This window comes from Pholcus phalangioides, unplaced genomic scaffold (assembly GCF_987345545.1).
Source record: "Pholcus phalangioides strain wild (caught in Gottingen) unplaced genomic scaffold, Ppha-v1.0 ptg000010l_1, whole genome shotgun sequence".
Lineage (NCBI taxonomy): Eukaryota > Metazoa > Arthropoda > Arachnida > Araneae > Pholcidae > Pholcus > Pholcus phalangioides.
This window is the reverse complement of record NW_028301603.1, coordinates 30617199-30631039: the sequence shown is the minus strand read 5'-3', so window position 1 is coordinate 30631039 and position 13841 is coordinate 30617199. Positions and strand designations below refer to the sequence as shown.

General features: G+C 41.5%; 1 protein-coding gene across 1 annotated transcript in view; it reads right to left on the bottom strand.

The window, feature by feature from the left end:
* The window catches only part of LOC149081268 (cell adhesion molecule Dscam1-like), a 265918-nt gene that overhangs the window by 93012 nt on the left and 159065 nt on the right, over nucleotides 1-13841 (bottom strand). Inside the window, exon 7 of the mRNA XM_089238109.1 lies at nucleotides 13120-13533. Within this exon, the coding sequence (XP_089094235.1) occupies nucleotides 13120-13533 (414 nt within the window). The remainder of the gene's footprint in view (nucleotides 1-13119; nucleotides 13534-13841) is intronic.

The following is a 13841-nucleotide window of genomic DNA, read 5'->3' as shown; positions in this document are numbered from 1 at the left end:
TACTTTACAACATAGCTTCGACAACCTGCTTACATCTCTTCGTTGAGACAGCCATGATTTGGTTAGGAGGTGCAAGTGACTATCGATACCGAGACGCGTCATCTTTTCCTGGTTTCCTGATCGACATGACATTCGGGTAACCACAAGTTTCTGGAATTTTATCGGCCATGTCGTGTAACTTGGACAGCGATTCAAAGCTCACGGACAGGATTACTTGCGCATGCTGCGGCAAAAAATTAAGCCAAAGAGATTTGAGAGGATATCGCCACTCACCTTATTTGCCGTACTCGACACAAATACAAGGAAAATGTTATTATTCAGAAAATACATCATATCATACGCTAACGGCACTTATACGTACTCGCCACGAATTATTTATACATTACGAAATCAATTGGCTTTCTGGATATTATGCCAACGGATTACCCTCTGGCCCAGATGAAATAGGGGAAAAAAATATCGTTTCTCTCCACCGTGAAAAGAACCCAGAACATCTTGCATACCGGACAAGTGCACTGACCATTATACAACAGAGAGAGATAATCCTTTGCGTCCGTAAAACACACGCAATAGCGTGACCTGCTGAGTAGAGATTTGCAGCCTCTGAACTTCAGCCAATGGTGACAGTAGAGATACACGATAATTTTTGCTCGGCTAAGATACATGGAATGAAATCAATAGGCCTTCTGGGTAGCTTCTGGGGTTCCTGAAAGTCATTAGCTGCAGTCTTAACCCAGAAAATCACACTACTGTGCGTGTTTTGAGGGGGGAAAGAAAACCCTCTCTCTGTGGTGTAATCTAGTGTGCTTGCCTGGTATGCAATAGGTCCTGGGTTCGATTCCCGGTGGAGAGAAACACCATATTTTCTTTTTCCAAGTGAAGTCTCAGCATAATATCCAGAAAGCCTATTGATTTCATGTATCTTTAGCCGAGTAAAAAAAAAATCATCATACATCTTTCTAGAATAGTTTCTATCACCAATTCCAGTAAGTATCGAGCTTCCGAATTCATGCAGAACATGAACTCAAGTTTGTCTACCCCCCATAAAAAATATGTATGTAACACAGACTCCGGAAAAAGAAAAAACGGAGTTTATGCTCCTAGATTTTTTTTTTTCACCTGTATAAATCACCACGGTCTGTCCGGTGGTCAGTAGGAATATGCGAGTGTGTTAGGCCTATACGCGCCTACCAATATTAAATAGTGAGGCCAGCATTAGAGAGAGAGAGAAGAAAAAAACAAACAAACCCTGCATGTGAACAACGTATGTTTTTACGTAATACCTGGAGGGCATACCCTTCACATATAAACGGGAGAAGGCGAGGAGAAAAAAAACGCAATATATATAAGAAAGTAAGGAAAAAAAAACTTTTTCCCGAGTTTTTCTTTCCGCTTCTTTTGCCTTTTTCCAGAGAGCCCAGGTTTATTCCCGGAAGGCATGAACGGGGAGGAACCCCCCTTGAAATATCCTCGAACTTGGAAAGTAAGGAATGCAGAAGCAAGGGTTTCTTCGTGTTCTCCAAGGACACAACACGAAAAAAACCTTTTTTTTTTATATATATATAACAACGGAATTGGGAGACGGAAGCGAAAAAAGATTTAGAAAAAGCAAAAGGAAAAAAAAAAAAAGATAAAATAAATCTAGTTCTAGAAAATGGTTTGAATATGGGTAGGGTTTGGGGGAGAAGATCGTGAGCATCTCTGTATATACAGAGAGAGAAGTTCTCTGTGTGTGTGTGTACATCCTTCTCTATCACTATTTTTTGTAGAATAATGTCTTATTTTTTGCTGGTTTATACCATACCAAGTTGCAAGTCCAGACGAATATAATGCGGTTCTTGATCTCTTTTCTACCACTACAGGGAGGACGTGGATTTTATCGTTCCGCCATGTGATGATCCGAGTGAAAACGCGTATTTTTATACTGCAATACTATTTCGATAATAATACGACAATGTTGCAAAATGAGTTATTCCTGTTTATACGAAGTCCTAATTCGGCTTCTGTGCCATCAACCGTGCGGGGGAGGTAGAGATACGATTCTAGTGTAAAAAATTCTCATAATGTGTTCAGGAAACTCTCTGCACCAGTTTAGAGAGTGAAAATATAGTGTGTCATCCAGAACCAAAATTAGAATTTTAAGGTGATGTCTGGCCCTTAACGCGGTAAATAAGTTACCATACAGGCTGGGAGCCCCCTTGAGGACCCCCGGTGAAGGGGAAGACAAGAGAGTAATGTTACGTGTAATATGTGGATGCGTGTCATAAAATTTAAAAAAAAGTCTAAATTATTATATGATTCCCCCTGTCCCCTCTAACTTCCACTGAGGAAGTTGTTGTGCTGTGTCTCTCGAGAACAATGAAGAAATTACACGTTTCCAAGTGAAATATACGCTGAGATATTTGAATTCAGAAAAGAGTTGGGAAAGAACAGCAGAAACTCACGGAAACAGCTTTTTTTCTTCATTTATACTGTTCCTTTCCAATTATTTCTCCGATTTTTAAAAAATTAAAATATCTCATTGAATATTGTACTTGTTGGAAACGTGATTTTGTTTGGCCTCAGGAGCGACAGGGCAACGATTTTCTTTCTAATTGACAGGGTGTCCATGTTTTTACTCTCGAAACGGGTACATGGTGGTTTCTGAACACTATTGGAGCATTTCATAAATTATAACTATACCTCTACGACTAACGGTTGATGAGATAAAGGCCGAATTAGGAGTTGCAAGACACCCTGTATAGGATGTGAGAGTGAGAGAGAGAGGGGGGGGGGAGTTGATTGTTGATCCCTGTTAGTTGATTGTTGTCGCCGTCCATTGCCAACACCATCTACAGCAGAAGGAAAAAGCTTGTGACGTCATTGAAGAAGGCCATCTCACACAGGGGGGGGGGGGAAGAGAGAGAGAGAGAGAAACCTTGAATATATATTAACCCTTACAGCGGCAACAACGATATATCTCGCCTAACTTGATGCTTTCGATTTCGGCAAAGTCGAGATATTTAGCTTGCTCAAAACCCTCTTCGCCAATGCGCCAAAAAGACGTGCATGTCTCAGATTTTGCATCCGAGATGATAGCCCATAGACTCAGATCGCGGTCTATGGGGCTATCACCTCGGATGTGAGACTCGAGACTAGTTGCTCAACATTTTGCAGGTGTAGACGATTGACATTGTCTGTATACCGTCTTGCGATTCATTCGAGACTGTCTATGAATGATTTTACTGTAGATTACCAAAAATCTTCACTTCTAAATGGTGGTAGCACCAGAGTAGAACGTAAAGCAATAATAACTCTGGCAGTATATGTAGAAGAGCCACGCGCGCACGCGCACACACGTTTTTGCATGTAAACAATTCGTAAGAAATTATGAGCTGTGCGTGCGCGGTTTAGAAGTAGATACCACTCACTCTTATCTGTAGTTTTTCCAGAAACGTGGAGTGAAATTATTTCATTGTGGGCCGTTGCTGCTGGTCTGGTACACAAATCCGATGACCTACTCACATCAATATGGCATTCGGGATTTTCGGAAGACTGGTTATATCTGGAAATTATGCAGTTTTCTGAAGAAAATTTATCTCTGCGTCCACGGAGTCTCGAACCCCGATGTCTCTTCCGAGAATCTTGAATTAACGAGTGTGGAGAGAACATATTCTTTACTTAAATGTCGCCGTGTGGTGCCATTTACGAGCTGTTAGTTGATTGCTGTCGCTGTCCATTGCCAACACCATCTACAGCAGGAGGAAAAAGCTTGTGACGTCATTGAAGAAGGCCATCTCACTTATAGCCACTAGATATATGAGGCCCGATGCATGCGCTATCTTCACCCTTTTTTGTAGTATATCCAATATCTTCATTGACTTCATGAGATTCGCGCGGAGGCCTTCTGCTACAGATCGGGGTTGTCATTGCACGGAGCCATTCAGCACGTACATGCTCCAAGGAGGAAATATTCCGTTTCCATAGCTTAGAAGTAGATTATTTGTGTGGCATACTAGAGACGGGGTTCGAGTCCCCGTCGAGGCAGAAACGATTTTTTTCCACTAAATCATCATATTCTCCAGATATAACCAGTCTTCCGAAGAATGTTGTATTAACAAATGAAGAGGACATCTTCTCTACAAATACGGTATTCGCTGGATTTCACTGAATGAGATCTGTATTCAGGAGCGGCTGGAGAGAAAAATTCACTATCCATAAGGACCGTGGTACCACGTTTTTTTTTTCTTGGTGGACAAAATTTTTTTCGTCATTTAAACTTCGATTTGGCGCTCGTTTTAGAGTGGCATCCCGAGTGGCCGCACGAGTCTCACGGCCAAACAGCCTCCCTCCCCTGTCTTTATCAGAACTAGTTATTAGCACACTAGTATAGTGATGCTGGAACGGGAATTCTGAATAAAAAGGAACATTAACGTTCGAAGCACCCCATAAGCGGGCATAGAATAATAATCAGAGCCCGGAAGTTCTCTCAGGCAAAATGCCCCATAAATGCCATTTTTTTTGCCTAGTTTCAAACTTTTCGAGTAAAAATGCCTTTTTTGACATTTTCGTGCCGCAAAAATGCCTATTTTAACATATTTTTAAGTTTATTAGTGAATTTCAGAGGCCATAATCTGTAAAAAGGATATTTTGAGCATTGAGAACTTCAAAAGAATTATTGCCTTTTTTAAAATTTTCCAACTCTCAGTATTTATCAGGCCCGTCATTTAGGGGGGGGGCAGGGGAGGGGCCGTTGCCCCCCCCCTGACTTTCGAAAATACACTAAAATGATATATATATATATATATATACATTGAGTACATGTGATTTGCCCCCCCCCCCCTGGAAAAAGTTGAAATGACGGCCCTGGGGGGTATTTATTATCATCAGAGAAGGCCCCCCAAACACCCATTTACACCAGTGTTTCCCAAAATGATCACCCCCTGGTGGGCGATGGAATGGTCCAAGGGGGTGATAGAACCTGTGGATTTAACATAGCATCATATGAGTTCACTTGAGTTGGGGACGATGAGAGAGAAAAATTTCTGAAGAAGGGAGAGATGGAATGAAAAGCTTGGGAAACTATGATTTAGACGGAAACAAGTGATCCGAAAGATTGGTGTTGCCATGCATTAACTTTGGCATTAGGTGTGAATGATTTTGTTGCAGATGAAGGCAGCCCGAGTTAGAAAAGCCGATTAAAATTAGAAATGTATATCTGACCCGATGACTGTCCCAAGTCATCAATTAGCGTCATGGCTAACACAAGGAGGACTGGAGCAGACAGGGAGCTCTGGGAGGCCCATGTTGTTTTGATCTTCGTTTTTGCACCAAAAATGCACTGCAAACAGCCATGACTTATTTTAATGCATATTCAGTTTCGATTAAATTGACCAAAGTCGTCCTCAGGGGTGGGTGAGACAGATGCGGCCACATAGGGCCCCGCGCTTGAAGGAATCTCACATGTTTTAATATAAAATAAGTTGTTTTTTTTTACAAAAATATAACAAGATGACCATGTTTCAACTATAGAAATGATAATGATTATTTAAAATAATACAAAAAATAAATCAGAATTATTGCTCAGCACGAGGGAGCCCCACAGACATTTTCCTCTACCGGCTTCGTCGAGCCTGGTAACGGTGGCCCTGGAATTGACCTAATCCTGAGGGTCTGGTAACTTTTTATCTTGGGCTTGAAATAAATCTAACTTGGATTACAATGCAGTTATTATAAACTATAATTAAAACAATGGACGGTTTAAGCGGAACCAATTTTTAAGCTAGTTTTTGGACCCCTTAACATCTTTTGTTTTAGTTATTTTTCTTCCTTCTCAAAATAAATGCCTTTTTAGTGCCTATTTTAGGCATTTACGCCTGCCTATTTCGACCATTTTTAGTGCCTGAAAACTTCCGGGTTCTAATAATAATACTCCTCGAACTCTTCGATACGAATCACCGAGGCCTCTGCATAATGATCGGAAGGGGAATTATTTCTCATATCCGCCCTCCCGCCAGTGGAGGCGGTTCGTGTCTTCTTAAAGTTCAACCTAACACCGGCAGAGGCGTCCATTGTCTACTACTTTCGATATAATTCAATTTTCTTACAGGACAATATTTCAGACCGAATTGAAGGAATGAACGGACAACCCCCCCCCCCCCGCCGCCCTGGTGCGTAACAGCTTAGGAATTACATTCTAGAGGGAAATTGAAGGACAGAGAGAGAAAGAGAAGCGAGAAGTGGAACCCCGTGGGATTTTATTCACCTTGAAGTTATTGGGAAAGAACCGCGGGGAGTTTTTGTTTTGTGTTTTGTTTTTCGATTTCCCATAGGAGCGATCGATTCTCGTCAGGTGACTGATTACACGGGACAGAATGGAAACAAGGGAAGCTCATTTACCAAAGCCAGTATAAAAACGCCTCCCTTATACACGGAAATAAAATAGCGAAGAAGAAAAGCAGCAGACAACTAGTCCGAAGGTACCTGTAATAGTAAAAAGAAAAAAAGAGTTTCGTCCTCCCCGTTTTCTTCTAATACATTGGATGTCTTGTAAAGTAGTCCCTCAACGAAATATCATTCGTGGCATGCAGGCAGTACCGTAAACAACGAAATTATTGCTGGTACCCTTCATTTTAGTTCTGCCTTAACCCCGATTTACAAGCTTTTGGCAAGAAATTCGGATGATCTCTATTTGACGAAGAGGGGGCGATAAATATGGTAACCTTGTCCCACCGCACGTTAGAAAAAGGAAAACAAGGTGAAGGAAGGAAAAAAAGTAAAAGGAATGAAGAAAAATAAGCAAATATGAAAGGAAAGGAGTATAATAGATAGCTACGTTACAGATAAGAGAGAGGATAGAGATAAGAGAGTAGGAGGTATACGAAGTCGATTTCTCTTTCACCCTCACCCCCCCCCCCACCTGTTCCACTTCCCTCTTATATGTACATAGTGGAAGAATGCACCATATGTGGTGGGATAAAATCACTGATATTTGTGTAGAAATAAAAGGAAGGTTAAAAATAACAACCTCGTAGGGTTACAACAAAGCCCCGTGCGATGATGAGGGGAGAGAGAGGAAAAAAAACAAAGAGAGCTTGTGTGAATTTATCCCATAAGCATTGATCGTAAAGTGATTGAATCTATTGCTTCGTTCATGAATGTCGAATATCCATAGTCATGTCGTAAATAGTACCACGGAATCGTACGTGCCCCCTCGTAAGGATTCCCTCTGGGTAATTATCTGACTGATTGGTGCATGCCGGAAATTGTTGTGGTTTGTTGTTTCAGAAAGAAATCCCCAACTTGGAAAACAGTGATAGAGAGCAAGAGTGTGTCTGAGTGATATTATGGTAAGATGCCCATCTAGCCACCGTGGAGGTTGTTGTCACGGTACCTGGTTCGAACCCGAGTGAGGATATAGATAAGATATTTTCCTTAAAACGAACTTGATGCGACCATCAGTAGACAGCGTCTTCATTTGAAACCCAATCTCAAGCTCCGCTTACATGTGCAATGAAATATCCCGGGAAGTTACCCGTAAGGGGCCATTCAAGTATTACGTAAGGATATTTTCAGTAATGTTTGACCAAGTCGTCACTGGTAACGTGGGTTGGACGGAAGTGGGTGGTTCAAGATGGCTGACGGAAGTGCTTACAGCAATTTTCGCGACACAAAGGGTTATGGGAGAGGAGATCGGAGTGACCCACCATTATTCCGCAACAAAGATGGACGGAACTTCGTCCCTCATCTCCCCCCCCCCCCATGAGGAAAAAAACGCTGCAATACAGGCTGCATACATAATCGTCCCCCAAAGCGCGGACCCCCAATTTTACCCATGTAAACGGGGCTTCATTAAAGGCAATAAATTGCAATATATCGATATGGCCAGAGTGGGTGTTTGGTGAAGTATATAGTAGGTTGAAACAAGAGTGGCGCGCTTTTGTTTTTTTTTCATGCACTAGCTAGGAGTTTTTTAAATGCATTAATCGCAATTTTAATTAATAGATGTCACCACGGCCGATTTATTTCACGCCTTCTTTCTGTGAAGCCGATTGAAGGTCATTGTTAACAGCACACATCAAGAGTCCTCGAACACCGCATCATCTTCAACAGGTTTGGCTTACCTGTGAGGGGTGTACGCATCCATTGCAGTAGAGACCCTGTAGGAGAAAGTTACTTTCAGACTCCCCTCTTATCATGCCCTTGATAGGCAAGGCGACCATTTCGTTGTTTCCACACTGCTATGTGACTTGACTTGCTGCTGACGGAGGACAGTATCGCCCTCTGTTCAAAGCAGTGTCCTTCAACCGTTGGTCAGCGGACCGTTACCAGTTCAGACATAAAAAGTAAAAAAATGCTGTCTCTTGATTTGTTATCATCTGTGTCTCGGCCGTCATCCGGTCTGAAAATTTTTCATCCTATTCAGTTATTTTTTGGCAATCAGCAAATTATTTTTCCTCAGTTAAATTTTGTGTCAGTCCGCAAATAATTGTCCGTGTTTATTCATTTATTTTTTGTCTCATCGCAAATTGTTACTCCTATTTATTGCTGGTCCGCAAATAATTTTCACTAATCACTTATTTTGTGCCGGTCCACAAATTATTGTGCACATTACATAATTTTTTTTTCTGTCCGCTAGTTGTTATGATCATGTTCATTTATATCTTGCCGGTCTGCAAAAAAAAAAATCATTGTCCATATTTAGTTTTTCAGCCGGCAAATTATTTTCAATATTTATTTTATGTCTGTCCAATTTTACTCTACTCCTATTTATCCATCTTTTGCTGGTCCGCAAATTATTTCTCTTGTTTGACCATATTTTTGACGGTCAGCAAAAATATTCTTTCTTATTCATTTTAGTCGATCTCTCCTATTCACCTTTCGCCGGTCCGCAAACTATTTCCCTCATTTCTGCTGGTCTCTGCGAAATTGCTTTACGATTTTCTACCGTCGGCAAGTACAAGAAGGTCGTAGGGCGAATATAACAAGGGCCGGAGCCAGGCATGAGGCGACCGCCTGGGATGGCAGGGGCGGCATTTTTTATGGCAGATGCATTATGCTCAGGTGAATACAGTACTTTTCAGAGCTATTCAATGCTTAATTCATGTTAACCACCTCCTTTCTTGCACTTCCAAAAGTGTCACCTTTCTATAGATCAGTGTTTCCCAAAGTGGGTGATATCGCCGCCCGGGGGGCGATGGAAGTTTCCAAGGGGGCTGTAGACGCTTTAGGTTTAGCATAGGATACTATGTGTTGGATTGATTTGCGGGGCGATGAGGGGAGAAGTTTTTTGAACAAGGTGGTGATGGAAAAAAAAGTTTGTGAAACTAGGTCACGGGTGGCCAACAGCGGGCCCGCGGGTCACGGGCGTCCCGTGAAGAGATTTTGTGCGGCCCACACGACAAGGTAAAGGTACCGTGAAGAAATTAAATTTGTGATCATTATTTGAACTATCGGGTTTCAGCAGCAGCAGATTTCTTGATTAACAAACTTCTTATTTCAAGTGACGAAATTAATTTAATAACTAACTAATTAGTTCAATTAATAATGGAGCGGCTTATACACCGAAGTTGTACCACTGATGCGGCCCGCGACGATATAGCTATACATTATGTGTGTTCGCGAACAGAAAGAAGTTGGCTGGCCCCTGGCTCTAGATCATTGATATTTTTTGTCGCATCATTTTCTTCACACGATGACTAATTAGACCGGGACCTACAATTCTGTTTTCCGATATCTGTTCTTATATATATCAGGGGTTTACGGCGTGATGTTTCTCACGGAACCCTTGATGATACTGAAGCTGTTCTACAGACCTCACAAATTTTGGTGAATATTTTTGAACAAATTTTGGTGAATATTTTTGAACAAATTTTGGTTAATATTTTTGAACAAATTTTGGTGAATATTTTTGAAAAAATATTTGTGAACAAGTTTTTGTGAATATTTATCAAAAAAAAGTGTCCCCCCCCCTACTGCCGTCGAAACAATATCATAGCCCCAGGGCAACATTAAAAAGGGCCTAGGCACTGCCTCTTAATTTACATATTTATTGTCATTAATCAGTATACTGAATTTTGTCACGGAAGCTCCTGTTAAACTGCGGTCCCTGCATGGCCCTCGGGTGGGTTTGGCAAGGCTTCTGTCACGGGGCTCGAGAAAATTCTCATTGGATGTGCGTGTTGATTCCATTTTGGTTTTTCACACTACTAATTCATAATAAAGCAGGTCTGTGAATTGTCTGACCTAAGTGCCCAACAAAAATCTGTCTATGGGCCCATTTTTTTTATTATTATGTTTTTCTAATGTGATCATTACGTATTCCCAAGATAACATTACGATCTGTCCAGGGAAATGTTTGCGGGATGTGGGGCCCATGCGTCTCCGTGTCGTGCCCGGTTGAACTCATAGTTCAACTCAGAGTGAGCACGATGAACCCATAAGACCTCAATCTTATGAGGAGGGGTAGCTCCAGGGTATGATGAGCACCGAGATGCTCGCAGTAAACGAAAAATGTTGTGCCTTACATCACAAATAACATTGTTTTTCTCCAGATAGGCGGCACACAGACCTGTTTCCTCTGCCCGCAGAATTTTGATATCTGTGCATGACAAAATATGCCTTATACAATATGGTGAATTTTTTTTCTATGCGGAATATATATATATATATATAAACTCTGTGCATACACGGAAGCGTTCTCTCAGCCCTTTCAGACCCCAAAAGCATCCATATTTTGCAAACTTATTTACTTATACCGTGCAAAATTGTGCCTTTCTCAGTTACTTTTCTCCTCAACCAACAAACAGGTAAAAATAAAAGTTTAACGGCAAAATTGTGCCTTCAAGGAAATATTGAAAGCAGTATATGTGAGAAACATCAATGAACTGGAATCACTTTTGCCACCTACGAAATATAACTGCTATAATTCTTGATTGAAATTGAAGACTGGTTTTTTTATTAGTTCGCCAAATTAAAAAATTCTATATCATATAATATTAAATGATATTTCTAAACAACAATATTAGATAATTCTTCAAATTTGCTGCAAAATTTTAACAGTTAATAATTTTTAACGGTAAAATAATATCAGTAAAATTCAAATATTTAGCCGTCCTTTCCTAAAAAATATATATGTGCCACGAGCGGCTCATTACTTCCGGTATCTTAAAAGGCTTATATGGTTTGTCGGTATCTTCTGTTAGTGGCAATATCATAGACGACTACTTTTGGTAAACTATACTAATGTATGTTTACCTCAAAAAACCAGTCATTAATTATAATTAAAATGTTATAACAACTTTATTCGATAGATGGCAGCACAAGTTTCAATTTGAAAATGTTTCTCGTGTAACACAACCGTAGAGTGATTCTGAAATTTTTTTTCAAAGACCTTTTTTTTAAAAGAAATGTGGCCCATTCGGACCACATTTCTTTACGTGCAACCCTCCTTCGTCTTATGCAGGGCCCTACCCTGATCCTGTATACTAATATTCTTGCCTAACTAATATCGTGCAATGTTTTTTTTTCATGCGGCACATTAATCAAAAACCAGTCGCTGATTTCTATCGAATAATTACATCAGTTTTATTTGATGGAGGGGGTGGGGCGGAACGGGTGCCAGTTCACTGATGTTTCTCACATGCAATACAAGGTGATTCTAAAATAATGGGAAAAAAATTAAGAGTGATATGGGACACTCAACAACCATCATTGATCATAGAATGTGCGGTCGTATCGCATTAGCAAAGGTGGTAGACATGGCCCCCACATGGAGAGGGCTCTGACCCGGGACAATTATCATCATTTTTTGATTTTTTTCATGCTATAAATTCACTATAGAAGGGCCAGTGAAAAATCTAGTTCGGGGCCTGCCAAAGATCCCAGCCTAGAGACCTTGCCATGGTGGTAGAGAGTATTTATAGAGTGCAAAGCAGCCATTCATAAAAAAAACAAAACAATACAGTCGAATCCCGTTTCAACGAATACAGTTATAGCGAAAAAATCTCGTTTTAACGAACACTTTTCTAAAACGAACACAGTTCAGTTAACCTGTTGGAAGGGCAGAAATTTTTCCAAAACCCATAGGAAAGAATGTTGCTAAGCAGGCGCGCCGGCTATGGGAGGACCTGTCTCCTTCAAAGAGGACTTACTATTTATGATGATTTGATATATTCGCTAACATCAGGACGTTTTTATTTAGGAAATTCTCTCGCGACATTTCAAATATTCATTAACATTACCCCCACCCGCCGTTTTGGCCAACACTTCGGGAACCACTGTATCATGGTAATGGAGGTGAAGAAGGAAAACTCTTTTCAGATAGTAAGGTAGCTGCTATTGGTGGCCGAGTGGTCATAGTGACGGAACCCCACCGTTGCCATATTGGTGGTCGCCTGAAGTTCCCAACTTCAAGGCACGAATACGAGCCGATATCCCCTTTAAAAAAAGTCTCTCCACAGAGTGCAACAGACCTACAAACAGTACAAATATGTAATTCAATCATAACACATCACACACTTCCCTTCTGAAATATATAGATTGCAGCACTGAAAAATCGAACACATACGCACTCAGAAACTGTGTTAGGTACACACACGCAGTTACACTTCCGGCACAACTCACTAGATAGTAAATCACCCATAAATGGTGCTCATAGACCTGAGTTGTGCTCGGTTTGAAAGAAAGAAAGATAGTAAGGTAGAGATCGTACCCCTTAAGGGCGGCAGAATTTCTAGGACCGGTCCTGCGTAGAACACCGGTTTAAAAGACACTGCACCAAGACTGTGGCGCAATGTGTTAGCCAGGGGTTCTGGCACAAACCGACGTATTTGTGAAACTAAAGGGCTGCCCATTCGACGAATTACTTGTCCCATCTTTTTCGCGATGTATCACTATTTCCAAGTTATCTCATTTCAATGTTAGGGGAGTCCTTTCTGACACATTCAGTATGATGTCAGAGTAATGCGTGTTTCATGTTCGAGAGAAGTGTTGAAATCCCTATTTTCCACATCAAAAATGAAAGTAGTGGATGCCAACAGTTAAACAATGTGGAAGACAACAATGGCTTGATGGAAGATGAAATAGCAAACCATTGAATACTGTTATTCAATTTTTAGGAATAGATGTGACAACAATTACCTTTCTTCCACTTGATGGTATCGAACGGGTATCCACCGAACGGGCAGGTCACCGACAGGTCTTTGCCGTCCAGAGCCGTGACGTTGTTGGTCAGCGCCCGTACGAAAAGCGGACCCAGGACGTTCAGCCTCGCCTTCCACGTCACGGAGCCGACCTCGTTGAACGCGACGCACGTGTACACGCCGCTGTCCGAGACGTCCACGGACGTGATGTTGACGTCGCTGACGACGTCGCCGCTCTTGGACACGTGGCTTCGGACCAGCAATCCGGGCCTAGTCGACAGGGACCACATGTCGTCCAGCATCCACTTGACCTCAGGCGCCGGGTTGCCGGACGTGATGCACGACATGGACACGTAACTTCCGGGACGGACGGTCTTCTCCTCGAAGGCGAACTTTAGCACGGGTGAGAGATCTGCGTGAGATAAAAATGTATGAGATCAAAAATAATTCGCCCGTATATAAGTATCGTAGAGAATATCTGTGTAAACCGACCAACGGAAAATTCACCGATGGAAAAATCACCACTGGGAAAATTCGCCGACAACAGTCCGTCACCGGTGAGTGAATGACCTAGCGATTGAGCGAGTGAATGACCGAATGAGTTGGGGAATGAGGTAGCGGATAAGCTACTGAATATGAGTGAGCGATAGAATGAGCTACTTATTCACTCACTCACCTGCTCACTAACTTGCTTATCCTCTTCACTCAGCTGCTCATCTG